General features: G+C 54.0%; 1 protein-coding gene across 1 annotated transcript; it reads right to left on the bottom strand.

Annotated features, from left to right (window-relative positions):
• Positions 1 to 660: 660 nt before the first annotated feature.
• MPP3 (MAGUK p55 scaffold protein 3) lies at positions 661 to 27,196 on the bottom strand. The gene is made up of 20 exons (XM_047758636.1): positions 27,113 to 27,196; positions 26,732 to 26,808; positions 25,822 to 25,884; positions 25,446 to 25,564; positions 25,209 to 25,286; positions 23,981 to 24,061; positions 23,601 to 23,738; positions 20,753 to 20,834; positions 19,505 to 19,590; positions 17,811 to 17,885; positions 13,928 to 14,124; positions 11,928 to 11,992; positions 10,124 to 10,144; positions 9,518 to 9,559; positions 8,306 to 8,470; positions 8,130 to 8,210; positions 4,942 to 5,035; positions 4,661 to 4,769; positions 2,392 to 2,514; positions 661 to 1,099 (listed from the first exon to the last, which is right to left on the bottom strand). The coding sequence occupies exons 3-20, from the start codon at positions 25,844 to 25,846 to the stop codon at positions 923 to 925; spliced, it is 1,758 nt and encodes a 585-aa protein (XP_047614592.1). The 5' UTR covers positions 25,847 to 25,884; positions 26,732 to 26,808; positions 27,113 to 27,196; the 3' UTR covers positions 661 to 922.
• Between the last annotated feature and the right edge of the window lie 509 nt (positions 27,197 to 27,705).

The following is a 27,705-nucleotide window of genomic DNA, read 5'->3' as shown; positions in this document are numbered from 1 at the left end:
GATATGAGAAATGACACAAGCAGCCTTACATTCCCTGAAAACAGGGAGTCCCCATCGTGGCAGAGCGGAAATGAACCCAACTAGTATCCCAGAGGATGCGGGGTCGATCCCTGGCCTCACTCAGTGGGTTAACGATCAGGCATTGCCGCGAGCTGTGGTGTAGGTCGCAGACATGGCTCGGATCCCAAGTTGCTGTGGCTGTGGCGTAGGCTGGCAGCTGCAGCTCAGATTCGACCCCTAGCCTGGAAACCTCCAAATGCTGCAGGTGCAGCCCTAAAAAGACACACATGCAAAAAAAAAAATCATAGAATAGTACAGTAAGTCATGGTGACAGGGAAGCGTGACTCCATCTTCCAAAAGAGTTGTTGAATGCTCACGTAGTTAAGAAGACAGAGAATCACGTTTTCCATGGCCAGGCAAACACACTCTCTTAAAAAGGTTGAAATCAACATTTTAGTGCCTGAAGACAGGGGAGCTTTAATTGCATGGAAAATCCTCTGGGGTAAAGCCACTCCACGCCCAACAAAGCTGGAAAAGTGAAGTGTCCCTCCATGTATAAAGTTCAAACACCTCTAGAAATTGGTACTGAATAAATTCACCACCACTCCCCCGCCAAAAGACAGCGGCTACTCAACTTTGGTGCAAAGAATCACGGGCAGCTTGCCTGTGATGCTTTAATGAATGACATGTCTTATGTCGTGCTAAGCCCCCTTTTGACTCATGTTTCTGCTCTGGAGGGGTGCAGGGAAAAACCACAGACGAAAACCAAGGACAAACAAGACTTCCCACAAATACTCTTCTTGCTGATGGAGTTTATGGAAAATTCTGTCTCCTTCACTGGAGATTCCTTGATGTTAACAAGGGGGAGGCTGGACCGGCTGGTCTTCCAGGTCCCCGCCAACTTGGATGCTCTAGGATGCAGTTACCTGACCCAACTAATAGGTACCCAGTGAGTGTCCTTGCTCAGCTTCTCTAAGAGCGCTCTGAGCTGGCTGTGTGCAGTCTGGAGGTCCTCCTTCACCAGCACGGCATCCACCCAGTGCCCGTAATGCTGATCTATGAAGGCAGCGGAAGCGGCCATCTCTTGCTGCTCCGCATCCTGCAAGGAAAGGGGCAGTTGGGGAACAAACAAGAAACCTACATGGAGTTCCCGTTGAGGCTCAGCAGGTTCAGAACCCGACACAGTGCCCGTGAGGATGCAGGCTCGATCCCTGGCCTCACTCAGTGGGTTAAGGATCTGGCATTGCCATGAGCTGTGGTGCAGGGCACACATGCGGCTCGGGTCTGATGTGGCTGTGGCTGTGGCGCAGGCCTGCAGCTGTAGCTCCAATTCGACCCCTAGCCTGGGGACTTCCATATGCCATGGGGGCTGCTATAAAAATTAAAAAATCTTGAAGTTCCTGTCGTGGTTCAGTGGTTAACAAATCTGACTAGGAACCATGAGGTTGCAGGTTCGATCCCTGGCTTCGCTCAGTGGGTTAAGGATCCAACATTGCTGTGAGCTGTGGGGTAGGTCACAGACACAGCTCGGAACCCGTGCTCTGATCAGACCCCTAGCCTGGATCCTCCATGTGCTTCGGGTGCAGCCCTAGAAAAAGACAAAAAAAATAAAAATAAAATAAAAAATACAAACATTTTAAAAAATAAATAAGCAAACAAATAAATATTTTTTAAAAAAGAAACCTACAACCTTTGTATGGGGCAAGGTTCCAAACAGAGGAAAGAGTCCCCATGCTGGCCCTGGCCTCTGTCCTGGATTAGCTTGCTGGATCTAAAGTTGATGTTTCAATGAAAAATTACCTGGGTTTGGCTTAGGAATTCAATAAATTATTGTGGTTCATCACACTCAGATCAGGTCCCTGACAGATGGCAGTCCCTTATTTTCCAAGCAGGTGCCCATGTGAGGGAGTGGAGGGTGGGGAACCCAGACAAAGCCACCCCCGTGTGGACTGAGAGGCACCTCCAGCTGCCCCAGCCTGAGCCTTCTTTTTTTTTTTTTTTTTTCCTTTCTAGGGCCACAGTCTCGTCATATGAAGTTCCCAGGCTAGGGGTTGATCCAGAGCTGCAGCCGCCAGCCTACACCACAGCCATAGGAAGGCAGGATCTGAGCTGCACCTGCGACCTACATTGCAGCTCGCAGCAACACCTGATTCCTAACCCCCTGAGTGAGCCCAGGGATCAAACTGCATCTTCATGAATACTAGTTGGGTTCTTAACCCGATGAGCCACAACGGGAACTCCAGCTTGAGCTTTCTGATCACGTGACCATCTGAGTCTGGGCAAGAGGCAGGATGGAAAGCTGGCCTTCTGCAGAAGGTACGAGCACCCGTATCCAGCTGTTAACAGGCCCTTTTAGGCCTTCAGAGAGGAAACGATCAACTTTAAACTTACAAGTGGGGCTGCTGCATCCTCACAAGCTGGGGACATGGGTGGCGTCTTCCGTTTTTCCTGAATTGCAGGCTTTACAAATATAACATACGGTTTAAACTCTGAGGTCCTCAGGTGTTGCAGTGCCTGAGAAAGAAAGTTCAGGAATATTATATACTTTGAAAATACTTCATTGAGACCTCTACTTGTTGAATGCTCAGTAACAATGTGCTCCATCACCTAACTGCAATGGCAGAGGCCCTGACTGTATGGTCATGTGACAAGGGACCTCAGCTGGGTGGACCGCCTGCTCATTTTCCCACCCTCCACTATGATGCTGGGCTTGGCGGGGCCCCAAAGGCTCACTCGCCAAGAATGGAGGTTCCAAGAGGTCCCAGCGCCTTGGCTCTGAGAGCTGTCATCTCTCTGAGCTCCCCGCCCATTCCCCCCAGAGGCTCTGATGAACCTTTGTCTATCCTTCTCAGCTTGCCCAGTCCTGATGGACGAGCCGGCAGGATTCAGTGTGTATGCGGTCAAGCACCATCAATCTGGGCCACACTGATGCAAAATTTGTGCTATCACACAGGCCTCCTTATGATATTCAAAGAAGAAAAGAGTTGCTAAGCAAATAAAGAGACGAAGAGATCACTCCAAGCAAGCTGGAAAGACATAGAAGGTTTTCAACATGCAAACTGTCCTGTTAATGAGCACGTTTATTTACAGATGTAAGGGCTTCTATTTGGAAACACTGGTATTAAACTGCTTTGTGTATAATCAGCATTCCCCCCCCCCCGCCAATAAAAATCACTTTTCAAAAAAAATTTGAGGCGTTCCTGTTGTGGCGCAGGGGGTTAAGAATCTGACTGCAGCAGCTCAGGTTGCTATAGAGGTGTGGGTTCCATCCCTGGCCTGGCACAGTGGGCTAAAAGATCCGGTGTTGCCGCAGATGCAGCGTAGGTCACAGTTGCGGCTCAGATTCAGTCCCTGGCCTGGGAACCTCTGTAGGGTGCAGGTGCAGCCATTAAAAAATTAAAAATAAGAAATTTTGAAAATCAGACTTTTTTGGGTTTTTTTCAGGGTCACACCCGTGGCATATGGAGGTTCCGAGGCTAGGGGTCGAATCAGAGCTATAGCTGCCAACCTTCGCCACAGCCACGGCAACTCAGGATCCAAGCCAAGTCTGCAACCTACACCACAGCTCATGGCAACGCCAGATCCTTAACCCACTGAACGAGGCCAGGGATCAAACCCATGTTCTCATGGATACGAGTTGGGTTCATTAACCACTGAGCCACAACGGGAACTCCTGAAATTCAGGCTTTTAATCTCCACTGCCAGCTCCCCGTAAGTCCAAATTAGTGAGGGTTTTCCTTTAAGGACATGGTGTGCTTTTTGGAATCCGTTTCAAGCCAACTTCTGTAAAATAAAGCCTACAGTTTATATCATAAAAACTGGAGCGCTGTTTCTACAGAGAGGAAAAAAATGCCCAGACTGAGTTCAAAGCTTAGAAGTTTTTCTCAAAGACAAGGTTAAAAAGATGGTTAAGCCCCCGTCAAGCTTGTGGCGTACGCAGGACTGGAAATGTTTCTGAAGCACCTCCCGGGGTCAAGTCGGCCCTTTTTCAAACTGCTCTCCTTCCTGGCCACCTCCCTGAGCAGTTCTCTAAGCCACCGGTTTCACTTGTCCTGGTCCAGGAGGGGGTGACCCAGCTTCCACCTGTGCGTTTACATCTAAGCCCCGGACCGGTCGGGGTAGCCACCCACCTACTGCATGGCTTACTCCTTGTGGAGGTCACTATCCTAGGGTCCCTCCAAGTAATGCAGTTTTTGTGTACAGATGTGCACATCTGGGGGTCCAAAGCTTTCATCAGATCCCAGAAACCCAAGGAAAATTTTGTCTTTTTTTTTTTTTTTTTTTTTTTTAATGGCTGCACCTTCGGCATATGGAAGTTCCCAGGCTGGGGGGTCAAAGTGGAGCTGCAGCTGCCAGCCTGCACCACAGCCACAGCAACGCCAGATCCAAGCCACATCTGCAACCTACACCACAGCTCACAGCAACGCCAGATCCTTAACCTGCTAATCGAGGCCAAGGATGGAACCTGCATCCTCATGGATCCTAGTTAGGTTCTTAACTCACTGAGCCACAATGGGAACTCCCCCAAAGAAATTTTAATATCCAGTGCTATGGAATAAACAGTTCCTAGACGGAGACTGAATGTTCTGTGAAATCGCTAGACCCCGACTACTTCATAAATTCCGTTCACAGGAAACGTCCAAGTGGCCCAGGAACTCACATCTGGCTCCACGTCCACCAAACAAACTTTGTTTTTGGCCATCACAACCTGAATGGCTTCCAGGCTGGTTCCATAGAGGTTTTCCTTATATTCACCGTGCTCCAGGAACCTAAAATACCACCACAGGGGAAAAGGCCTTCAGTTCCTGGGCTTGCCTAAATCAGCCCAGAAAGTGAACGGCCGCCACGACCTCCCCCTCCGCCCCCTCGCTTCATCCCGGAGCTCAAGGGGGAGGCTGGACCGACGCCAAGACGCCCAACGGGCCCACGGAGCAAACCTACTTGTTGTGATGCAAGTCGGCCTCGAACGCTTGCTTCGAGATGAAGTGATATTCTACCCCCTCCTTCTCATGGCTCTTCCGGGGCCTGGTGGTATCTGTGAAAGCCAGAAGGACAGCCGGACAGAGATGCCCCATCACAGTCGCCTGTGCCCTCATTCCCGTCAGGAGTTCGTGGCTGATCTGGGTACAAACTAACCACATCCCTTCGAGGGTCCCTGGGTGGCCGGCGCAGTGCTCTTCGCAGGCACATCACTGATTTGCACCGCTTTGCGATGGAGGCAAAGGAGGCCTCCCTTTTGGCCGGGGAGGAAACTGGGAGGTACAGAGAGGTTAAGAGCGCTGGGCTGTTGTCTCTCAGCTGGCAGGGAGCAGAGCCAGGACAGAACGCTCTCTGTCTCAGGCCAAGTGCATGCCTTTGACCACTCTGCCAAACTGCCTCATCGATGCTGTCGCTTTTAAAGAATCACCAAAGGCATTCCTAGTCCTCTAAGTATTTATGCCCTGATAGCTTTTCTTTGTGCGAGCCAAGGCAGCAAAAACTCAGATGACCCTGTTTTGCTCTGTTGTCTTTTTAGTGCCGCACCCTTGGCATACGGAGGTTCCCAGGCTAGGGGTTGAATCGGAGCAATAGCTTCCAGCTTACACCACAGCCACGGCCACACCGTATCCAAGCTGCATCTGCGACTGTCACAGCTCAGGACAATGCCAGACCCTTTAACCCACTGAGTGAGGCCAGGGATTGAACCTACATCCTCATGGATATTAGTCTGGTTCCTTACTGTGGAGCCGTAATAGGAACTCCCTGATGATCCTCTCATAATGCTTTTAATTCTCTATTCGATATTTCTCATTTTGAGGAGTTTCCTGGTGGCTCAGAGGCTTGAGGATCCCACATGTCACTGCTGTGGAACAGGTTTGATCCCTGCCCTGGGAACTTCCACGTGCTGTGGGTGTAGCTGAAAAAATTTTTTGTTTTGAGAGTAAAGGAGACACGAAGACAGACAGTCCCCCTGTGGGCTAGAGGTTTCCGAAAAGCTGAAGCTGGTTCTCACAAAGTTTTGCCTTTTTTTTTTTTTGCTATTTCTTGCCCCACCCCCCCCCACCCCCCCCCCCGGCATATGGAGGTTCCCAGGCTAGGGGTCGAATCGGAGATGTAGCCACTGGCCTACACCAGAGCCACAGCAACGCAAGATCCGAGCCACATCTGTAACCTACAACACAGCTCACGGCAACACCGTATCGTTAACCCACTGAGCAAGGGCAGGGACCGAACCTGCAACCTCATGGTTCCTAGTCGGATTCGTTAACCACTGTGCCACGACGGGAACTCCCTCACACAGTTTTAAAATAGTATTTTTCCTCTGATTTCCATGATAGAATCGAGGTGCACACCTCTGGGGAAAGTCAGGTCCTCCACCAAACAAGGGCATAGAGGAAGCAACACTCAGCTTTTTCCAGAGCATTCCAAAAGAAAAGAGGAGGGGCTCGGAGGACAGTGTTTTCTGGCCCTTGGGGGCCACCCAGGGGATCCACTAGGCTCTCATGTGTGATATGTTTGTCCCACGTCTGGCAGGGCTGCTAGGGTCACTTGCCTGATCACACCCTCGCTTTGAAACTTTCATTCATCTACTGATTACATTCGAAACACCACGGATGAGTATTCGAGCCCCTCGTGATCAACCCAGCCTCCCAATCAGCTTCATGTCCCCACATCATCCTCGCTAACCTCCCCAGCCCCTTACACTGCTACTTTGGGTCCAAGTTTTGTCCTGCTGCACATGTTGCTCCCTTGGTAGTATGGAGAGCTCTTCCTGCTCTGCCTGGAAAACTCCTATTTACTCTTCAAAACCCAGCACAAAAGTCCCTGCCTCTGGGAAGTCTTCCCTGACTTTCCCAGTTCCTAAAAGCAGGGGGGTGGGGAATCACCTATCTGTGCTGTGTCTGGAAGCAGGTAGGTACCCTGCTTCCAGGTACCCCTTCCTCCAGGGGATGGATTGGGAGGTTTCTGAAGACCATGTGTGAACAACCTCTCAAAGTCCTATTTCAGTCTGTCCTGTTGGCCAGGAAGGCTGGGGCCCCCTGAAGCTTCCCTGGTCCCTCACAGGTGTGCTGCCAAACTGGCCTTCTCACCCCCACCATGACCCCCTGCCACTTCCCGGTCATGTCAGGTAAGACTCTGGAAGACAATTCTGACAACTCACAGACCAGGCTATGGGCCCTGAGGCCCAGGGGAGTGATACAGTAAAAGAAAGGATTTGTAGATGCCTTTCCGAGAACACTCTAGAAAAGTCCCATTACTGCCACCACAGCATCCCTTCTCCGTGGCCACCAGGTGCCCGCCCTGCATCCCTCCGCAAAAGAGGACAGAGAACGAGTCCCAGAGAGGAAAGGGACAGCCAAGGACAGGAAGCAGCAGGCAGCAGGGAGAGGCTCTTGTGTGGCCTCGTTACCCATGTGACTCGGGCAGCCTGCCTGGGTTTGAATCTTGGCTCCACCACTTACCAACTGTGTGACACTGGACCCGTTACTTAACCTCTCTGAGCCTCAGTGTCTTCCTCTGCAGTCTGGATGATGATAATGCTCAGTGCAGGGGTACAGGGAAGGCTGGCCAAGTCGCTGCACGTAAAAGCTCTTGGGAGAGTTCCTGGCACCCTCTCCTCTTCCTCGTCACATTCAAAACCAGGACCTCTGCTCACTGGATTTCAGCATCCTCGGCTGCCCCTGCACTCAGGAGTGTACCCACCCTGTCAGGCTGGATCCGGCTACAAGGGAGTGGCCAAGCAACACTGCCAGAAGCCCAAGCAGGGAGCAGGGTCCAGAAGAATCAGAGTCATTGGGAAGAGGAGGCTGGAATCTCCCCACTACTGGGGACCCTTTGCTAATGGGTTGAGTTGCTACTTTTCCTGCAATGTGCTCCAGACCCACCTCCCATCCCAGGCCAGAAGTGGGCAAGTGGTCCTCCAGTTACTGCCTCAGAGGGTCCTGGTGGACCACTGAGAATGGGTCCCTTCTCATCAGGCCTAGGACCCTCGATCTCACTACAGCAGGCAGTGCCTAGCAGTCCCTCAGACTCAAAATAAGGATGAAGATTGATACACGAAGTCAAGACTCCAAGACGTATTCATGCGCAGATGCGCGCGCGCGCACACACACACAAACGCGCGCGCCCGCACACACGGGTCATCTTACGTGGAACAGCAACACCAAAGTGCTGTGGGTTCTCTGCCACCACCTTCTGCTTCAGCTCATGCAGCCGGGCTCCCAGGGACCCTGGGACACAAAGGGAAGGCTGAAGGGTCCTTGCTGAGCTCCCTCCCCACCCCACCAGGGAGCAAACCGGCCCACTTCCTGGAAACGCCACCTACCGATCAGAACCACCAGGCGGGGCCGCTCACCAGGCTGGTGCTGGTATCTGGTCACCTCCTCATAGGTAGGCAGCTCCAGAGGCTCAGCTACGGAGGACATCTTTCCTTCCTGTGGGCTTCCCAGTCTCTCCCTGCGGCCCAGCCGGAAGCTCCTCCGAAGACCAGCTTGGGCAGAAGGGCAAGAGAGACACTGCAGCATTTGTCCTAGCATCTCCCTCTAAAGGCTTTCTCTACCTGGTCAGACCTGGAGGTGGGACTGAGATGTACAGGCCTCTCCCAAATACTTGCTACAGGAAGAGCTTGATCAGGATGCACAGTAATATGACAAAAGGGTGACCACCTAGCATCCAAAAAATGAGGGTTCAAGGCTACTGTTTTACTTGACAGGTGACTGACCTCAGGCGAGTCATCACCTCGGTTCCCTTATCCATGAAATGGGACGACAAATCTACAAATGCATGTGTGCTCCTAGACCAGACCCTAGATCAGGGGATCTAAAAGACATTACTGGGACAACTGGCAAAACTTTAATATGAACAGTATACTGGCTAACAGAACTGCATGCACGTTAAATTCCCAGAAGCGGTAACAGCCCTGGGGTGTAAAAGAAAATGTCCCTGTCCTTAGGGAACCAGACTGAGCTATTTAAAGGTGAAGGGACATGATGTCCACAGCTAACTCTCACATGATGGGGGGGGGTGTATATACAGAAGGGGAGTGATAGAGGTAATACGGCAACGTGTTAACAACAGCTGCAGTTTCTTTGCATGATTCTCACAGCTTTTCAGGAAGTTTGAAATTACTTCAGAATGAAGACTTTAAAAGAAAAGCTCTTTAAGGCCTGTGAAAAGATTACCCGAAACAAAGAGGTGGAGGTACTCTGGGGATTGGTAAAAGGCTCCATTGCTGTATGGGGGTGGCAGAAACCCTGAATAAACTACCACAGAGATTATGGTGATAATAAAATTGCTGTTAACGTAGGGGTCCGAGTCCCTTTCCTGTGAGGCTGCTGCTCCCAGTGGCAGGGTGGAAGTTGGGGTGGGGGACCCCAGGCCTGGCAGGCTCGGCTGAAGAGGCTGAAGGCAAATATGGGTCCCACAGGCTCAGCTGCCCTTGAGGGATCCCTGGGGCTCGGTCACTCTGCCTTCACCTCCCCCTGACCCAGGATGGGAGGGGACCTTCGGGGGATAGCCCCTACTACTCCCTACTTACCGACATAGTGTCCCTTGAAATAGCCCTCACAGTCACAGGTCTCTGGGAACCAAATAGAGAGAGGGAAGCCAGTGAGCCATGCTGGACGCACGCCCCAGCCCAGAAGTACCCCGGCCCTGGACGGCCAGGCAGAAGCCCTCTGGGATGGTGTCTCTGGGGGGGCTTGGGATAAATGCCATGTCCTGGTCACTCCAGGACAAGTTCTTCTGTTCTGCCCAGCTCTCCAGGCTTAGGCCACAAATAGCCTTTCCAGGCCTGGCAGGGGGCCCTGGGCCAGCAGGCCTTGTTCCAGCCCCTCCAAGTTTGGATCGGGGAGAAGAAGGAGGGGACATCCCTCGCCCTGCCCTACCCTTCTGTCTCTGGCCTGCTCCCCAGCTGGAGCCCACGGTCAGCCCAGCCAGAGTCCAGGAAGGGCCCAGCCCACATCCCCACCGGCTCTGCACGCCTCAAGGCGCAGGCTGGTCCAGCTGGCAGCGGAGGGAGCGAGGTGCCAAGGGCCACAGCCACGCCAGAGGTGGCGGAGGGGAAAACAAGCCCCTCCCCGCCCCAGACAGTCTACAGAAAAGGGGCCTGTCCGTGCGCACGGAGGACAAACACTGGGCCTACCTTTGTCACAAGGCTGATCATCTGCGGTTTGCACAAAAGACAGATGGAACAGCGTTAGTGGAGGGGAACCGGGGGGCCCCGCGGCTGAGAGGCAGCCGCAGCCTCGTGTGCCTCAGGAGCCCTCCATCTGTCCCCTCTTTCCTTCCTCCCGCAAACCTGTGATCTGAGCTGTGGTGCATTATTAAACCCAAACTTGGTCTAATTAGTCTTCCCGTGTGTGTCTCATTAGTGGCCCAAAGAAAGCCAGCGCCTCATGGGTGGGAGCAGCCTCAGGGCCAATACTCCGCAGTCCTTCTGACTCGAGAGCAAGTTTGGAAAGGCGGCCGTGGGCGGTGGCCGCCCAGCCGAGGAGCGGCTCCAAGGACGCCTGCAGCGGGACCAGGACCTGCTCTCTTCTGGGGTCAGAAACTTGCCTGGGCAAATGCAGATGCCGGAGGATGGAGCGGCACAGAGCAGGGCTGCGGGCCAGCCGTGCTCGGTCACCTGGCATTGTCCAGGGCCCCCCGCTTGGTTCCGAGCCCCCATCCTCCTCCCAGGCTAGGAAGCCTGTACCCTGGGGAAGCTTGCTCTCCACAGGGGGCTCTAATCCGGGGGCTCTGATTCTGAGCCCGGCCCCACTCCCTTGACCTCATGCGCTTCCGTTTAACTGTCTTGGAAAAAGGGATACCCTGGCTCCATCACTACAAAGTGCTGTTGTGATGATGAAAAGGCAAGACGGCAGGTGAATGGGTTTTCTAAAAGGTACACAGAGTAGGACTGTCAGATAAAACACAGGACATTCAGTTAAATTTGAATTTCAGAGAAACAACAAATAATTTTTTAGTATAAGTATGTCCCAAATATTGCATGGGATATACTTGTATTAAAAATCTATTCGGGAGTTCCCGTTGTGGCTCAATGGAAACAAATCTGACTAGCATCCATGAGGATGCAGGTTTGATCCAGGGCTCAGAGGGTTAAGAATCTAGCGTTGCCATGAGCTGTGGCGACGGTCGCAGACGCGGCTCAGATCCCGAGTTGCTGTGACTGTGGTGTAGGCCAGTGGCTACACCTCCGATTCAACCCTAGCCTTGGAACCTCCATATGCCTAGGGTAAGGCCCTTTGGAAAAAAACCCAAAAACCTATTCATTGTTTATCTGAAGTCTTTTTTTTTTTTCCTTGGTCTTTTTAGATCACTCACAGTCTCCATTCCTTGGTGGAGTGGTTCCACATCAATAGTTCTTTTTTATTTTTTTTTTCCTTTTTTTTTTTTTTTTTTTTGCTTTTTTGGCCAGCCCACGGCATATGGAATTCCCGGGCCAGGGATCAGATCTGAGCCGTAGTTGCAACTGAAGCCACAGCTGCAGCAACACCAGATCCCAAACCCACTGTGCCGGGCTGGGGATCAAACCTGTGTCCCAGGCTCCTAAGAGGCCACCGATCCCTTTGCGCCACAGCAGGAGCTCCAACGGTTCTTAAACCGACAGGGTCAGAGAGCCCTGCAGGAATCTAATGAAAGCTGTGAAGTCGCTCCAAGACACAGACCCACAGACACACACGACCCACACGCTCGATCTGCAACAATTTCAGGAGAGGTGTTACCTCCCTGCAGTGTCACCTACAGGCCCCCAATACAGTAGCTCCTCTCCAGAGAATATGTCCCCCAACCTGCTCCCCGTCCTCAAGGGGCCTGTGAGCTCAGACGACACCCCGATGCCCCCTCTGGCCCAGTGCCCGCTTCTTACCCACACGAGGACCCCCAAGTCCTAACCCCAGCCCGCCCTGAACTGCCTTCCCGAAGGGCCATCCTTCCGGTCCACTCACAGGGCGGCTTCTTGAGGCTTTGGGGGCTCGGCAGGGTGCCCGTGGCTCTCCAGTAGCTTAGTCGCCTGTGGGGACACAAGGGAATGGGAGGGCCTGTGAGCTGGATGAGACTGCCGTTTAGGGGGAACCTTCTGGAAAACGCGGGGAAACAGGCCTGGATCCCACAGGTGGGTTCGGCCTGGCTCTCCAAGGACCTCCTTGCTTCACACTGAGTCCAGTGAAGAGGCACCTTTTCACGGGTGCTCACTGGCTCGAGGAAGAAACTGAGTTTCTTGCTCTGGGAGAAGCTTGGCAGCCCAAGATGGGCACACACAGGGGTACAGCCCGTTGCCCGTGGTCAGCAGTTGGTCGTTGCTTCCCCATCCAGGGCTGAATCTCAGGGAAAGGAGGCCCCTTCTCCATCCCCACTGGCCTCCCCATCTCTGAGGAAGATGGAAGACAGCAGAAGCCGAGGGTGGAAGTGACCCTAACTGAACGGCCTTCCCCCAGCACATTATCGAATGTGGCCCTTGGGGGAGAAGCGGCCGCCAAGGCCTGTCTCTGAGCCGAGAAGATGCCCAGGGCTCTTGGGGTGTCTAGATTCCCACAGTTAAAAGCAACTGAAGAGGCTTCTCCCAAGACCTGTGAAACCAAAGATGCAGATGGGTCTGAGGCCCCTCTGAAGAAACAGAGCTGCAGTTCTCAAGCTTCAGCCCTGCAGAATCAACTGGAATATCTGTCAGAACACTGAGCTCAGAGTCCGCCCTCTTGAGTTTCCGATTCTGCAGGTCTGGGGCGGGGCCCAGGGACTGGCCTGTCTAACAAGTTCCCGGGGGGGGGGATGCTGAAGCACCTGGTCTGGGGGCCACTCCAGGAGGGCCACCGAGACGGATGCACCTGAGGTCTGTTCAGCATCATTCCACACCCCCAAAGCTCAAGGAGGGCTACAGACCTCAGGAGAGGTATTTGCAGGCTAAGTGCCACACCCTCTGACCCAAGATTGAAACTTTTGGAAATCTGTCCTAACGAAACAGTTGGAAACATGAAGAACAGTCTATGTGCAAGATAATGACGGTGACCTTGCAGCAGTGAAACGCTGGAGAGAGCATCACAGTACAGCCACAGGGAAAACGCAAAGTCACTTAGGTATGACCCTTCCAGACCCTTCCATCTGCCCCTGGATAATGGCCAATCTTCCTGCCAGGACCCTGCAGAGCCCGGAGTCCTCCTCCCTCATGCCCGTTTACATAAAGTTCGTCTGAACCGTGGGTGACCTTCCCCCTAAACGGTCAGCTCTTCCAGGGCAGAAACCATAGTCCCTGCCTGTGAATGAAAACTACAGCTCCTTAAAAACCACACGATAAAAGAACAGGTAATAACGTAGGAAATGCTCACGTCAGGAGTTCCCGTCCTGGCTCAGCAGAAACGAATCTGACTAGTATCCATGAGAACGCAGGTTCGATCCCTGGCCTCGCTCAGTGCGTCAGGGTCCGGCACTGCCGTGAGCTATGGTGAAGGTCACAGACCTGCCTTGGATCTGGGGTTGCTGTGGCTGTGGTGTAGGCCAGCGACTTACAGCTCCAATTTGACCCCTGGTCTGGGAACTTCCATATGCCACGGGTGCAACCCTTAAAAAAAAAAAAAAGACCTCAAATTCTATAGGCACGGCAGGAAGGAAAGAAATTACATTGTTTAGATAGTAATGAGACTTTGGGTAATTTTTCTTCTCTTCCTCCTCCTCGTCTATATTTTTAGATTTTATTTCTCAACTTGCCCCAAGCAGGCATTCTAAAATAGACGGTAATTTAGTAACATAGATTTCCATACATTTATTGACTCTCCAACAGCCATCACCAGCGGTGATGGCAGAAAAAAGAGCCAACACAAGCACAATTGGTACGGAGCTCAGTGACCCGCCCCCTGGGTGCCGGCTGTGCTGGGGAAGATTTGGGACTCTGCCATGTTCTTAGGCCTCTGGCCACCCCAGCACCGCCCCTCGTCACAACACGCCCCAGACCCACCTTTCCTGGAACTGCTTGGAGGGGATGAGGCCAGCTCGAAGGTTGGTGTCCCCCACTCGCTTGGCTTGCCACCACGTGGGGTCATCCTGGCTCACCACCTCCAGGACCTGCCTGCGCTGGAAGGGCAGCCCTGCCTCCTGGCAGGGAATGGCCCGGTCTTCCCGGGGGTCGTAGTGGAAGAGAGCCCGCATGAACACCTGCAGGGAAGGGGATCAGTGAGGCGGCCCTGTGCCGTGGATGCACAGACGTGTCTATGGCACATGGACAGCCAAAGGACAGGCACCGCTCACAGGGGGAAGAACAAGCAGACTCAAGAAGAGAAAGTTTGTTTTGTTTTGTTTCTCTCTTTTTTTTTTTTTCTTGTCCACCCCCACAGCATATGGAAGTTTCTGGGCCAGGGATCGAACCCGAATCGGAGCTGCAACCTACGCCACCGCTACAGCAACGCCGGATCCTTAACCCGCTATACAACAGTGAGAACGCCTAGAAAGTTAATCAGAAGCCCAATGCACCTATTTTCTTAACTGTTCTTCAACCGTTTTGAATATCACAGTTGGGAAATCCATCAAAAATCAGAAAATAGGAGTTCCCGTGGTGGTGCAGCAGAAATGAATCTGACTAGTATCCATGAGGATGCAGGTTTGATCCCTGGCCTCGCTCAGAGGGTTAAGGATCCAGCGTTGCCGTGAGTTGCGGTGTAGATCACAGATAAGGCTCAGATCCCACGTTGCTGTGGCTGTAGCGTAGGCCAGCAGTTATAGTTCTGATTCGACCTCTAGCCTGGGAACCTCCACAGGCTGTGGGTGTGGCCCTAAAAAAAAAAAAAAAGAATCAGAAAATGATGAGATGAGCTCTACGAGTTTCCCTTTCCAACCTAAACATCTTATTTACCTGATCTGCTGTCCTTGTAACAGCCTCTTAGCAGACACAAAGCAACTACAAGTCCAAACAAAAAGTAAAGGCAAGCATGATTTATAACTCAAACGTTATTTCCGATATGCTAACTGCCCCTGATGGTGTCAGCAGCCATCCATTAAATAAGTCATCTAGACGTTATCCTGAGAACACAAATATCAAGGAAACTACTGTTACCGACCGATTCCTCACCATCACTTTTCCGGAGGGTAACTGACATCCGCATCTTGGACAGCTCAGTCCTGCCTCGTCTCTCATACACCTGGCAACCCCCAGCTCTCCCCTCTACCCCGAAGTCATCCCTCCAGAGAAGATGATAGGACACGGCATTCTGCCACGCTTCTTTGTTCTCCTCTGTAATTCGGTGGCATGAATTTATTTTATTTATTTCTACTTCCAGACCATTAGGGTCCAATTACTTTAATAGCAAATGGGGGGCAGGGGAGGCCAGAGGATCTCCTTAGACAAATCCAATTCACATTCCTTCATGTGCCAAGAAGGAAAAATTCCATTAAACAAGAGAAAGAACTTTCTGGCCATACGTTACAAGAACAGATACCCTCATTCAGCCACAGACGTTACCAGGGTCCCAGGCACCCAGCCCTGATCAAGCATCTAGCTCAGGAAGAAATATTGAAGAAATATTCCCGTCGTGGCGCAGTGGTTAACGAACCCGACTAGGAACCATGAGGTTTCGGGTTGGATCCCTGGCCTCGCTCAGTGGGTTAAGGATCCGGCGTTGCCGTGAGCTGTGGTGGAGGTCACAGATGCGGCTCAGACCTGGTGTTGCTGTGGCTGTGGCGTAGGCCGGTGGCTACAGCTCTGATTTGACCCTTAGCCTGAGAACCTCCGTATGCCACAGGTATGGCCCTAGAAAAGGCAAAAAGACAAAAATTAGCTTTCTTAAAAAATTGACATGCTTCCTGCCATCCACTGATGAAAAGTATATAATTCATTAAGTTCTCTCTTTTTTTTTTTTTTTTGTCTTTTAGGGCTGCACTCATGGCAAATGGAGGTTCCCAGGCTAGGAGTCCAATTGGAGCTGTGGCTGCTGGCCTACACCACAGCCATAGCAACCTGGGATTGGAGCCGCATCTGTGACCTACACCAAAGCTCACCACAATGCCAGATCCTTAACCCACTGAGAGCGGTCAGGGATCGAACCCATATCCTCATGGATGCTAGTCAGGTTTGTTTTAACAGCTGAGCCACAATGGGAACTCGGTTATGTTCTCCTTTTGACCTTGGCCGCCAGAGAATTCAGATCCAAATTTATTGTGAAATCAAAGGAAGGCCCTCTTCCATCCTCCCTCCCACCACTTCAGCTCAGGGCTTAACAACCTCTCACCCAGTCTCAATAGACTCCTACCAGATGCCCCAGCTCCCCGTCTCTCCCCACCGCACTCCCCTCCACCCACAGCCCAGGGAGCTTTCTAAGACAAAATACGGCTGCATCGCATCCCTCTTAAAAAAAAAAAAAAAAAAAAAAGAGTTCCCATTGTGGCTCAGCAGTAAAGAACCTGACTAGTATCCATGAGGATGCAGGTTAGATCGCTGGCCTTGCACAGTGGGTTAAGGATCCGGCATTGCCATGAGCTGTGGTGTAGGTCACAGACGAGGCTCAGATCCCGAGTGGCTGTGGCTGTGGCGCAGGCCTGCAGCTGTAGCTCTGATTCAGCCCCTAGCCTGGGAACTTCCATGTGCCATAGGTACAGCCCTAAAAAGACAAGCCCAACCCAACCCAACCAAAACAAAATAGGAGTTCCCTTGTGGCACAGTGGGTTAAGGATCTGGTGTTATTACTGCTGCAGCTCTGATCACTGCTGTGGCTCAGGTTCAACCCCCGGCCCAGAAACTTCCACATGCCATGGGCATAGCCAAAACAAAAAACAAAAAAAAAAACACCTTTAAGAGCTTCACTGCCTCTGAGGTTGTAACCTGGCCTGTGGGGTGCCCGCCCAGATCTCCTGGGCCTTATCTTTTCAGGGCACCCCAGGCTGGCTCCCTAGAGGCTTTCTTCAGCCACTCGGATCTGCTCTCCGTCCATCCAGCAGGCAGAGATTACTGGGAATTAATCCCCGGGGTGCAACCTGGAGAGAGCCAGAGTCCAGACTACCCTGCTCTCCAGGGAGAGAGAGCTTTGGGGTGGGATGACAGAGGCGTGGTCTATAGGGGATTCTGGAGCTGGATGAAGCTCTGGCTCCCACGGTGGGACTTTGCTGGGGACACACCCTTCATTGCAATGGCTACTCCCCCCCCCATTCCTCTACTGATGTTTCCTGGGGTCACCTCCAAATAAACTATTTCCTCTTGAATCCCTGTATCATGGTGGGCTTCTGAGAGCCCAAACTAAGCAGAGAGGATGCCAAAACCCTTAACAAAGGATTTAAGGCCATTCAGAAGAGAGCCTTAACCCATGTCCCAGCACACCCGCCACCGTCCCCCTGGAGCCCGCTGCCGTGCGCCTTCTCATGGACCCCGGATACCAATCCATGGCTTTGAGCCGCTGGCATGCAGACCCCTCTGCCCACACACCCTTCCATCCCCTCTCCACCAGGGAAGTCCTTCTCATCTCGACCTTCCTCAAGCCTCACTTCCAACGCCTCTATCAACACCTGGCAGAGCGCCGGGCACAGAGGAGGTGCCCACCGAAGGTAGGCTCACCAAACAATTAAACAGATGGCAGTTACTTAATTGGCCCCAAAAGCCAGAACATTTGGTACCTGCTCCTCCTCTTCACGGCCCTGATTTTCTACTCCAATGAAAAGAACCTTGTCTTTTTTATTAGCAAGCTACATCTAGTCCTGTTTAGAAGAGGCTGGGTACAAACAAATGAATCACTTTGTGACTGAATTACAGTTCTCCACTGAGCACACACTCTCAGGACCAGACGGGTGATCTCCTCCCGGATGACAGCTCCCCCCCAACCCCCGCTCCCCCCTCCGCCCACCTCCAGCTCCCCCATAACCTTGCTGTCCTTCAAGCGGTCCTCCTCTTGGGTGGCTGGGATGATTTTCAGGGTGATGGATCCCTGGGACTGGGCCTGAAAGGAGAGAGCGGGCACAGCCGGATCATCTACCTGGCCCCGCCCGCCCGCCACGACCTCACGTCTCACTTCCCAGGTCTGGAAAGGAAAGTCAGACACACCGGGTCCCCCACGACCAAGCCTTCTACAGCGGCCCTCGGCTGAACTGATTAATGCATTTGCAGGGGACAGAGGGACAGAAGATTTTTAATGAGAACCCAAGGACAATGCATGCGCTGAATACAGCCCTTCGTCCCTGTGACCTCTGTTGCCCCCAAAGGGGTGCCCTTCTTGCTCTTCTCTCGGGTGATTTTGTCTTTTTTTTTTTTTTTTTTTTTTTTTTAGCTATTTCTTGGGCCGCTCCAGCGGCACACGGAAGTTCCTAGGCTAGGGGTGGAATCGGAGCTGCAGCCACTGGCCTACGCCAGAGCTCACGGCAACGCTGGATCGTTAACCCACTGAGCAAGGGCAGGGACCGAACCCGAAACCTCATGGTTCCTAGTCAGATTCGTTAACCACTGTGCCACGACAGGAACTCCTCTCGGGTGATTTTGATCACCTCATTCAGTTTCCTATTCCTCCTTCCTGCCCGATTTGGGGCTGCTTCCTAATCCGTACTTCCCTCTTTGCTTGCATGTTCCCCAATCTCAGGCCGCTCCTACCTTTCCAGGGGTTCCCCTCCCCTCTACCCGACAGAGACCCTGCACCCCACGTGGGGAGGGGGCGTGAGGAAGAAAACAGCGCATGAGAACCCAGCCCGCCCAGCGCTGTTCCTGCATCGCTCTGGATCGCAAGAAGGTCGGTGCCCAGAACCAGGAAAAGGCGAGGGGGGGCCAGGAGGTGGCAACCAGGGCCCCCAGCTGTGGGGGCCTTAAAGAGCTGGGCCTCCCAGCTTCAGATCTCAACCCGTTTCTGCCTCTCCCCGCCCCACCCCCTAAACCATCAGAGGTTAGCAAAGAGTGTCACATCGGGAGAGGATGCCGAGGATGAAGAGAACAGAACTAGGACTGGGGCTTTTTATAATTGGTTTTGCCTTAACTCCCAGACTGGACCCAAAAGGTTGCTTCTGCCCCCACATTTGATCTTCTAGGAACCAGCCACACACCCGGCAATGATGAAGGGTTCTACCCTCTGCCCAATGCTCACAACCTAATGATAACCACGCCCTGAGGGAGAACCCATGCCCACCCCCTACTGCACAGGAAAGGAGGCTGAAACTCAGACTGATGCGATGCCTTGTCCAAGGCTGCACAGGTCAAAAGTGATGGAGGCAAGATTCAAACCCAGGACCAGCTGACCCCGAGGCCCCTGCTCTCAGGCCTCCCTGGGCTACAGTCTCTTACTGGATATTCCTCGGCCTTTTAGAAGAGGGGAGCCTTTGGAGAGGTTCTTCTAGAAGGGTCCTTGGGAAAGAAGGCTGGGGGTGGGGAGGCTGGCTGTGCTGAAGAGGGGGCTCGGAGAGGCAGGTGGTTTGGGTGCTCTGCTCCCCCTGCCCCCGCCTCCCCGCATGCTGGGCACATGGTGAGGCCACTTTGCCTGTGGAGACTGGGCCAGATCTGGGGCCCTGGCCCCAGGAAGCGCCCCGCTTTGGGTCTCCAAAGAACCACTGAACCCTGCAGCACCCATGAAGCACGTACCAGAATCTGGCTAATCTCATCGGGCCGCTTGTGGAGGACTGTGACCCCGTTCACCTCCCGGAGCTCATCTCCAACGTGGACCAGGCCTAGGAGACACAGGGGCCAATGGTCATGGTCAGCTCGGGAAGGGGGCTGCGGCCCCTGGAGCAGAGCCAGTACCTGCAGGGGAGACTCAAGGTTTCAAGAAGATGGATAGGACTGGGGTGAACTGGGTCCCCACGGCGTGCCAGATGCCTCACCTGGCCTTACAGCCTCAGGACCACCTGCTAAAATCCCCAGTTTACAAACTGGCAGCTGAGATCCAGAAAAACCAGGCAGCTCGCCCAAGGCCACACTGCTAAGAAATAATAGAGCCAGCGCGCAAATGCAGTTACTTTGCCGTAGGAAGACCGTGTTCTTTCTGCTGCAACCTCTGCATCTTTAAAAGGAGCATTAACTCTTCACCTTCCTGGGTGAACCGACATACCTCCAAGAATGTCCTTCTCAAGTTTTACAAGAAACATGAGGGCACTAGAGACGATGGCATCAAGCGTGTCAGACACACACGCGTTGGCCTCTGCTTTAATGACAAGTGTCTGGTCTGTCAGGCCCTATTTGCTATTTGATGTGGACACTGGCTTCGAAGCAGCAGCATCACCCAGGAGGCGGGAAGGGCTGCAGCGTCTTGGGCCCACCTGCTGAATCAGAATCTGCATTGGAACAAGACACTCGGGCCATTCTTATGCTTGTTAATGTTTGGGAAGCACTGGTCTCAGACTCTCCACTGCAATGGACCCCAGACTTTGGGGGCCACACTCCCCTCTACCAGGGGCTTTCTCTCGCAATCAGGTTCCTCCGCACACCAGTGATTCTTAACCCGTCTTCCACCCAAACACGCCGGGCCACGAACACGCTCTCCTCGGTAACACTGGCTTGCTGAGGCAACTGGGGGCGGGGGCGGGGGGGGGGGGGCGGGAAGGATGTCCCCACCTCCCAGTTAGGATTTAGCCACCGAGCTTAACCAGTCCCTGGGTGAAGCCAATGCCTGCACCCTTCTCATCACCCTCAAAGTACTCCATGTCTGAGATATTTTCAAAGGAGATTTCAAATTCCAGATTATTTTCAAATTCCAGCCCCACTCCCAGCAAGCAAAGCACATCCCAAAGAGGTGGGCAGATAGGAGAGGGAAAGGAGACCCGTGGCTGAAGGTGGAAGGCTGGGGACCTTGCCCATCACCTCCAGCCAGGCCAGAGCCCTGACGCCACTCACCGCTCCGGTCTGCTGCGCCCCCTCGCATGATCCTGGCCACCACGACAGCCCCCGAGTGCTCGTCCCGCCGGATGGTGGCCCCCTGCACCAGAGAAGAGCAGGCAGGCTCCTGAGAAGCAGCCCTGAGCCTCAGAGCCCGCCTCTCAGGACCCAGCAGAGCCTCCCCTGTTCCTCCCTCTGCCACCCCATCGGGCAGAACACTTTTCCAGTGCTGAGGACGAGAGAAAACCAATATCTCAAATTAGTATAGTGCAGGAGTTCTCTTGTAGCACAGCGGATTAAGGGTCCACTGTTGTCATTGCAGTGGCTCCAGTTGCTGCTCTGACACAGGTTGGATCCCTGGCCCGGGAACTTCTTCATGCCCCCAGTGGGGACAAAAAAATTAATACAGCACAGAAGTTTAGAGTTTGAACAAAGCACAATAATGCAATCACAATCTCATTCTATTTATTTATTTATTTATTTGCATTTTAGGGCCACACATGCAGCATATAGAAGTTCCCGGGCTAAGGATCAAATCAGAGCTGCAGCTATTGGCCTACGCAACACAGCATCCGAGCCGAGTCTGTGACCTACACCATGGCTCACAGCAACACCGGATCCCTAACCCACTGGGTGGGGCCAGGGATCAAACCCAAATCCTCATGAATACCAGCCAGGTTCATTACCCCTGAGCCACAAGGGGAACTCCTGTCACCATCTCATTGTAGAGATGAGGGCTTGGGGCACAGAGAAGATACGCAACTTCAAGGTCACACAGCTGGTGAGGAGTAAGGCCTTCTGTGATGCCAAGTCCAGTGCCTTCTCTATCATATCACAAAGGCGATATGATAGAGAAGTTTTATCACCATCCTCAGTCTTCTTCCTCTGCTCTTCCATCTGCCCTCCTTCTGGAATGCTCTCTTAGCCTGGGCCCTGGTGACACCTCTCTCCCAGTTCTTCTCAGTGACAATTCATCCCCTTTGCTGAGTCTTCCTCTATCTTTTTTTTTTTTTTTTTGGCCACACCTGCAGCATGTGGAAGTTCCTGGGCCAGGGATCACACCTGCACCACCGCAGTGACAATACCAGATCCGTAACCTGCTGAGCCACAAAAAGAACTCCCATCTGCCTTTTAAATGTTGATTAAAGGGCCAGGATTTGGCCCCTGTCCTCTTCTTGTCTCACTCTGCACATGCTTTACCCAGGCATGGTCATAACCCCTCCCGGATGCTGGCACCTGCCAAGTCTGCATCTGTGCACACAGAGGCCTTCACCTCCTGGACATCGCCACTTGCTCGTCCCTCAAGCCTCTTGAATTCAATGGACCTTAAGCGCATCCTTATCCCCCGCGCCCTCGAATGATGACCCCGTGACCCACCCAGTCATCTCAGCAGGACACCCGGGCCTTAGCCAAGATGCCTCCCCAGACTCCCAGCCAAATGGGGCACTGGTTTATTTCTTGCTTTAAACTCTTCAATGGCTCCCCACTGGCTTCGGGGTCCAGCCAAGCAACCGCGTGTGGGGATCTGGGTCTTTACGCTCCCCCGCTGCTCTGGCCTCGCCTCTGTCACACCTTCCCTCCTACCTGCCAAGTTCCCTGAACATTCAGGCCAAGTTGACCTTCCCATGGCTTTGCTCATGCAGTTCTACTGGTAAAATGCCCACTCTCTTCCTTCTAGAAAACTCCTATTCTTTCTCAGAATTCATCAGGGGCATCACCCCTTCTAGGAAACCCCTGGTCACTACCTCCTATGAACTCCCAGAGGGCAAGGACTAAGTCTTCTTCTTTTTTGCTTTTTAGGGCCACACCTGCAGCGTATGGAAGTTCCCAGGCTAGGGGTGGAACCGGAGCTGCAGCTGAGGCCTACGCCACGGCCACAGCAAGTCGGGATCTGAGCTGTGTCTGCAACTTACTAACCCCACACCTCAGCTCACAGCAACACCAGATCCTTAACCCACTGAGCGAGGCCAGGGATCCAACCCCATCCTCATGGATACCAGCCGGGTTCATTACCCACTGAGCCACAATGGGAACTCCCATGATGAAGTCTTAATCATCTCTGAGCCACCCGCACCCAACACAGGGCCTGGCACATAGGAGGCGTCATGGTCTGTTTGCCAAGCGGATGTTTGCCCCATTTTGAGGGTAAGGAGACAGGCAGAGGAGAATCACAGTCTGTTTGCAGAAGCAGCTCATCTGAGGTCAACTTGGCGAAAGTTGACAATCAAGAGGGCCAGCTGCGGTGTTCTCCAGGGCAACCCCCAGTTCTCTGGACTGCTGCTACTTCCCTCCATCAAATAAACAACACTGTCCCTTTGCTCGGCCAATGAATGCTGAACCAGGACCAAAATGATAACAATCTGTCAGCTGGGGAGAAGAATAGCTGCTGCCCTGGGCTTCCTCAGAATTCAGGACAAGGTTGGCCAACTTTTTCTGGAAAGGGCCAAATGTAAATATCTTAGGCTTTGCGGGCAACAGAGTTTCCGCTGAGTCTGCTGTGGCTGGATAAAGGCAGCCGCAGACAATCTATAAATGAACGAGATGGCCAAGCACCCATGGAACTTTATTCACCAACACCTGCAGGGGGCGGAGTTTGCCCCGTGGACCATAGTTGGGTTCAGAGCATAGTGGTAAGGGCTGCCCTGCACGGCTGTGCAGGTTCTTTACTGCACAAGGGAACCTGGTCATGGCAGAGGGAGGAAGGAAGGGTACTGTGCACACAAACATGTCACAGGCACGAGTGGCAGCTTCGTCAGGGCATCACTCACACCGAAGACTCTGGCAGGGTCCCTTCCCACCTGTCTGGGTGGGTGGTGGGGGTGGGAAAGAGGAAGAGGGTGGGAAAGAGAGGAGGGGGGCCACATACCAGAGGTTCCTTGTTTTTCACCAGACGGACAATCTTCACTGATTCTTCGTCAAAATCCTCAGCGATATGATCGGGCAGAGGGGGCAGAACGGGGTCGAAATTCTTCTGGGCGACAGTGTCGTGTACCATGAGCATGGCCTGTCAGGAAAGCCAGAAAAAAAGAAGGGCTGGCCCCAGAGCTCCCAGGGGTCGGGGGGTACCTGGCAGGGCAGTGGTTTGGTGGGGGAGGGAGTCTCATGCCAGAGAGACAACCAGCCAGACGCTGGGCTGGGGAGCCCTCGCTCAGAAGTCTCCTTTCCTCAGTCTCATGACCAAGCGCTCCCTCCTGCCCCCCCCCCCCGCCCCAGGATCCATGGGTGGGTGGCAGGGACTGTGAGTACCCTGAGGTGGGGGGTGGACAGCAGCTGGAGCAGCTCCCTCTCATCGCTGTGCACGGAGGCGGCCTGCAGCTCCTCCATCACCTGGAGGGGAAGGAGCGAGAGGACACAGACGGCTGTGGATGCTTCAAGCCTGCTGGGAGTCGCCGGGCGGGGTGGGGGCTGGGGGGGACGGGGAGACTCGGCCTCAGACCCAAAGGCCCTCCCAGCCACTACGACAGCACCAGGGGGCCATCAGACCCTCTGCCACCCCAGGACTGATGCTCCCCGGGAAATCATGCTGGGGATCAGAAGGCTTGACAGGCTAATGCTAATGGGGGCTCATGCGCGCGAAGCCCTCCCTGGATGCTGTTGGCCTTATACGGACCTTCTCACTTAACTCTCACAGTGAACTAGATGCAGCGGGTCCTAGTATTTTGCTGTTTCACAGATGAGAAGTAAATGAGAAAGATTAACTCTCTCACTCAAGGTCGCAAAGCTGGCACAGCCAGGACTTGAACCTGGGCTTATGTGGCTCTATTGTCTGCGCCCTCGCCATATTTTCTAGATGAGGAAACTGGGGCTCAGAGAGGGTGAGTGACTTGTTGAAGGTCACAGAGCTAGTAGCAGAGGCAATGCTGAGCCTGGGAGCCTGGCAACCTAACATCCTTCTAAAGGCATTTCACAGCCAAGAAAGGGCTTGGGATCTGCCTCCAGCCCTCGCTAAGCCATCTCCCGGGGTTATGTGAGTTTATTCGGAAGTCGGCCTTAGTAATCAACCAGGACAGCTTTACCGACCACGCAACACGGAGGACAGGTTCGTCAGAAACGGGGAAAGATTCCTTGAAAAGATAAGAAGCCTGAGCCAGTAAGGGGGACGCACTGCACCCGGGACCTCACATCGCGCCTGCCCAAAGCACAGATGCAATGGGCACGAGTGACCTGTTCTTGTCACCAGTCCTCAATCGTTTGGGCACTGCTCTCAATGTCACAGCTGGGGAAATAGACCTTCTCAGGAACACAGGGTAAGTGGGCGTCACCACGTCACCATGTCCCCTGGCCCTGTCCAAGGCTCACGAGTTCCTCCCTGCCTCTTAGGAGGCCCAGGGAGGAGGGGAAAGGAAAAAGATGCTCGTCACCTTGGGGCTCCTGAGTCCCAGTGACTCCTGGTTAAACAAAGGTAAGCAGGTCAGATGGAGGAGTGATGGGGGGCGGGGGGCACTCGGGCCGGAAGGAGAAACCTGGGCCTTACATCCTCCGCCAGGGCCACGGCGCTGTGCAGAACAGGGGTTGGACTTTGCCTCTCGTAATAGCGAAGCTTCTCGTGAATCTGCAAAGACAGCTGATCTCAGGGTGGGGCCTCCCAAGCCAGCTGCCCGGGCTTACCCTGGACCCCACACACGCGGCCCTTCCTCTCTATGGAGCAGCAGAAAGAAGCCCTGCGCGGTGGGCTAGTGACCACCTTCCCAGGGCAGGGGGAGGACTTTACCTTCATTAAATAACTGAGGCTTTTTTCACTGAAAACATCCCTCAGGAAGCCCATCTCTTCCTTGTGGTTGGAGTCAGGTCTGAGCTGAGAGGTCAGCAGCGCCAGGGTTTCATGCAAGCCTGAGGAGAGTGTAAAAAAAAAAAAAAAATGAGGGTTAAAAAAAAATAAAGTAGACCCAATGCAATGGATACTTCCTGCCCCGTGCAACCCCTCCAACTACACTTTAGCCCTGTCTTTGCACATTTTCTCCCCAGGCTCTCATTCCCGAGGCTCAGAGCCCATACGAGCAGCAGCTGCTTTCTTGGCTGCCCTGGGCTGTCGGGCAGGCTCTTGTTCTCAAGGCTGTGACAGGCCCAGTGCCCTGGGAGACACTCACCGGAGTCCTCAGACAGCACCGGCATGTCTGTGCTGGTCAGATCTGGAGCTCTGCCTGTGGATTCTAGGAGGAAAGGGGGGGGGGGGCACAGCGTGAAACTCCATCAAGCATATTCATTCAACAGTGATTACATAGGTACTGTGTCTGTCCAGGACCAACGCGGGGACCGAGGGGATGGGAACATATAAATCTCTGCTTGGTTTTTTGGTTTTTGTTTTTGGTTTTTTTTTTCCAGAGAAGATGGAAAGAAAATGAAGATTTGCTGAGTGCTCCCCATGTGTCAAGTATTGTGCTGGGTGATTTCTCATGACATTTTTTCTTAAGCTGCTCAAAGCCCTGAGGAATGGATACTAATATTCTCATTTGATTGATAAAGAAACAGAGGCTTGGAGGATTCAGTAACTTGCAGGTCAGAATCCATACTCTGGTGGCGGGTCTCAGGGGTGAGAAGTAGCCCCTGTCTGATGGTGGGTGCTCTCCTCCCCAGCGCCTCCCTCCCCTGTGACCTTCTCAGGGGCCTTGCCCGAGTCCCTTGCCTGTCACACCTTCAACAAGTACCTGGCTGGGCCCACAAGCCCCTCCTTCCCCACCACCCTCAAACCCCAAGGTGAAAGGAGCCTGGGGCTCAAAATAGAGCATAGAGAGGAGGTGGAGAGAGATGAGAGTGGGTGTCTACTATGCCGGCGGTGGGGAGCCCTAGCCCGGCAGGCCCCCCAGCGTGCTCTGCAGCACGTGGTCCTCAAAAAGTCCTCCTTCAGAAGCAGATAAGGAGAGTAATGATTCATTCATTCTGCAAACATGGAGCCAGCCCCACTGCGCCCGCCAGTGCCTGAGCCCCACGGACACCAGGATGCAAAAGAATGGTACCCGGCCCTCCAGCCACCGCCCCGCCCCCCTACGCCAGACTCACCCTCCGGCTCCTTCTAGCTGTGCCCCCCACTCCCCTAAGCAGCCAAGCACAGACTCCAGCTGGCTCTGAGAAGGAACCTGTGGGACCAACAAGGAGCGCGGCTGGGCAAAGGCGAGGCGAGACCTGGGGGAAGCCATGGGCGGTCTCGGAGGATGCGGAGCAGCGGGAAAGGAACGGGGCACGCAGGGGAGGGGGTGGGTGCGGGGAAGAAGGCCCGGGGCCGAGGGGCGGGGACGGAGCGCCCCCCAACCGAGCGGGGAGCTCCCTGGGCCGCAACGCTGCGTGTGCACGAGGGGCGGGTCTCGGCGCATCCTTCCCGCCCGCCGAGCCCCTCCCGCCGCAGCTCCGGGTCCGTGGTCGGTCCCCCGCGCGGGGTCCTACCTGGGCGCGCCGGGATCTCAGCTCCAGTCCGGGAGGCGCGCGGGGGCCGGGAGCTTCGGCTGCCGCTGGCTCCGCCTCCCCGGCCCCTCCCTGCCGCGGCCGCGCGGGCGGGGGTGGCGGAGCGGGAGGAGGAGAGGCGCGGGGAGGAGGGGGAAGGGGGCGCGGGGAGGAGGGGGAAGGGGGCGCGGGGAGGAGGGGGAGGAGCGGAGGGCGCCCGCGGCGTCTGGCACAGCCAACCCTCAGAGGGCCCAGGCTCCACTCTCCTGCGTAGTACTCCCCCACGCACACACCCCGCGACCTCAGCGTCCTCCCATCGAGCCCCGGGGAGACCCCTGTCTATGTCCCCAACCCGGTCAACAGCCAGCCTCTCCTCCGCCCCCAACGCCTGCACATACCCACCCCCGCCCCATGTGCTGGGGAGGGGGGATGGACGCTTGCTAAACACAGAATTCGATTTTGCAAACATTTATTGCGCGCCCTCCAAGTACCAGGCACTGTGCCAGGGGCTGGGGGTTCCGAGACTAGCAAAGCAGGGATTCTGAATTTGACGGACTCCAGCCGGGGCGGAGGACCGGTCAGACGCGCAAGGGCAA

This window comes from Phacochoerus africanus, chromosome 14 (genome assembly GCF_016906955.1).
Source record: "Phacochoerus africanus isolate WHEZ1 chromosome 14, ROS_Pafr_v1, whole genome shotgun sequence".
NCBI classification, from domain to species: domain Eukaryota; kingdom Metazoa; phylum Chordata; class Mammalia; order Artiodactyla; family Suidae; genus Phacochoerus; species Phacochoerus africanus.
This window is presented reverse-complemented; position numbering and strand designations above follow the sequence as displayed.

Coding starts and splice junctions, on each gene's coding strand:
- MPP3 (XM_047758636.1), bottom strand. CDS start 25,846: ATGCCGGTGCTGTCTGAGGACTCCG. Junction 17,886..19,504: donor ATGAGATTAGCCAGATTCTG/GTACGTGCTTCA, acceptor CTCTCCTTTCAG/GCCCAGTCCCAGGGATCCAT. Junction 2,515..4,660: donor TGGTGGACGTGGAGCCAGAT/GTGAGTTCCTGG, acceptor TTTCTTTCTCAG/GCACTGCAACACCTGAGGAC.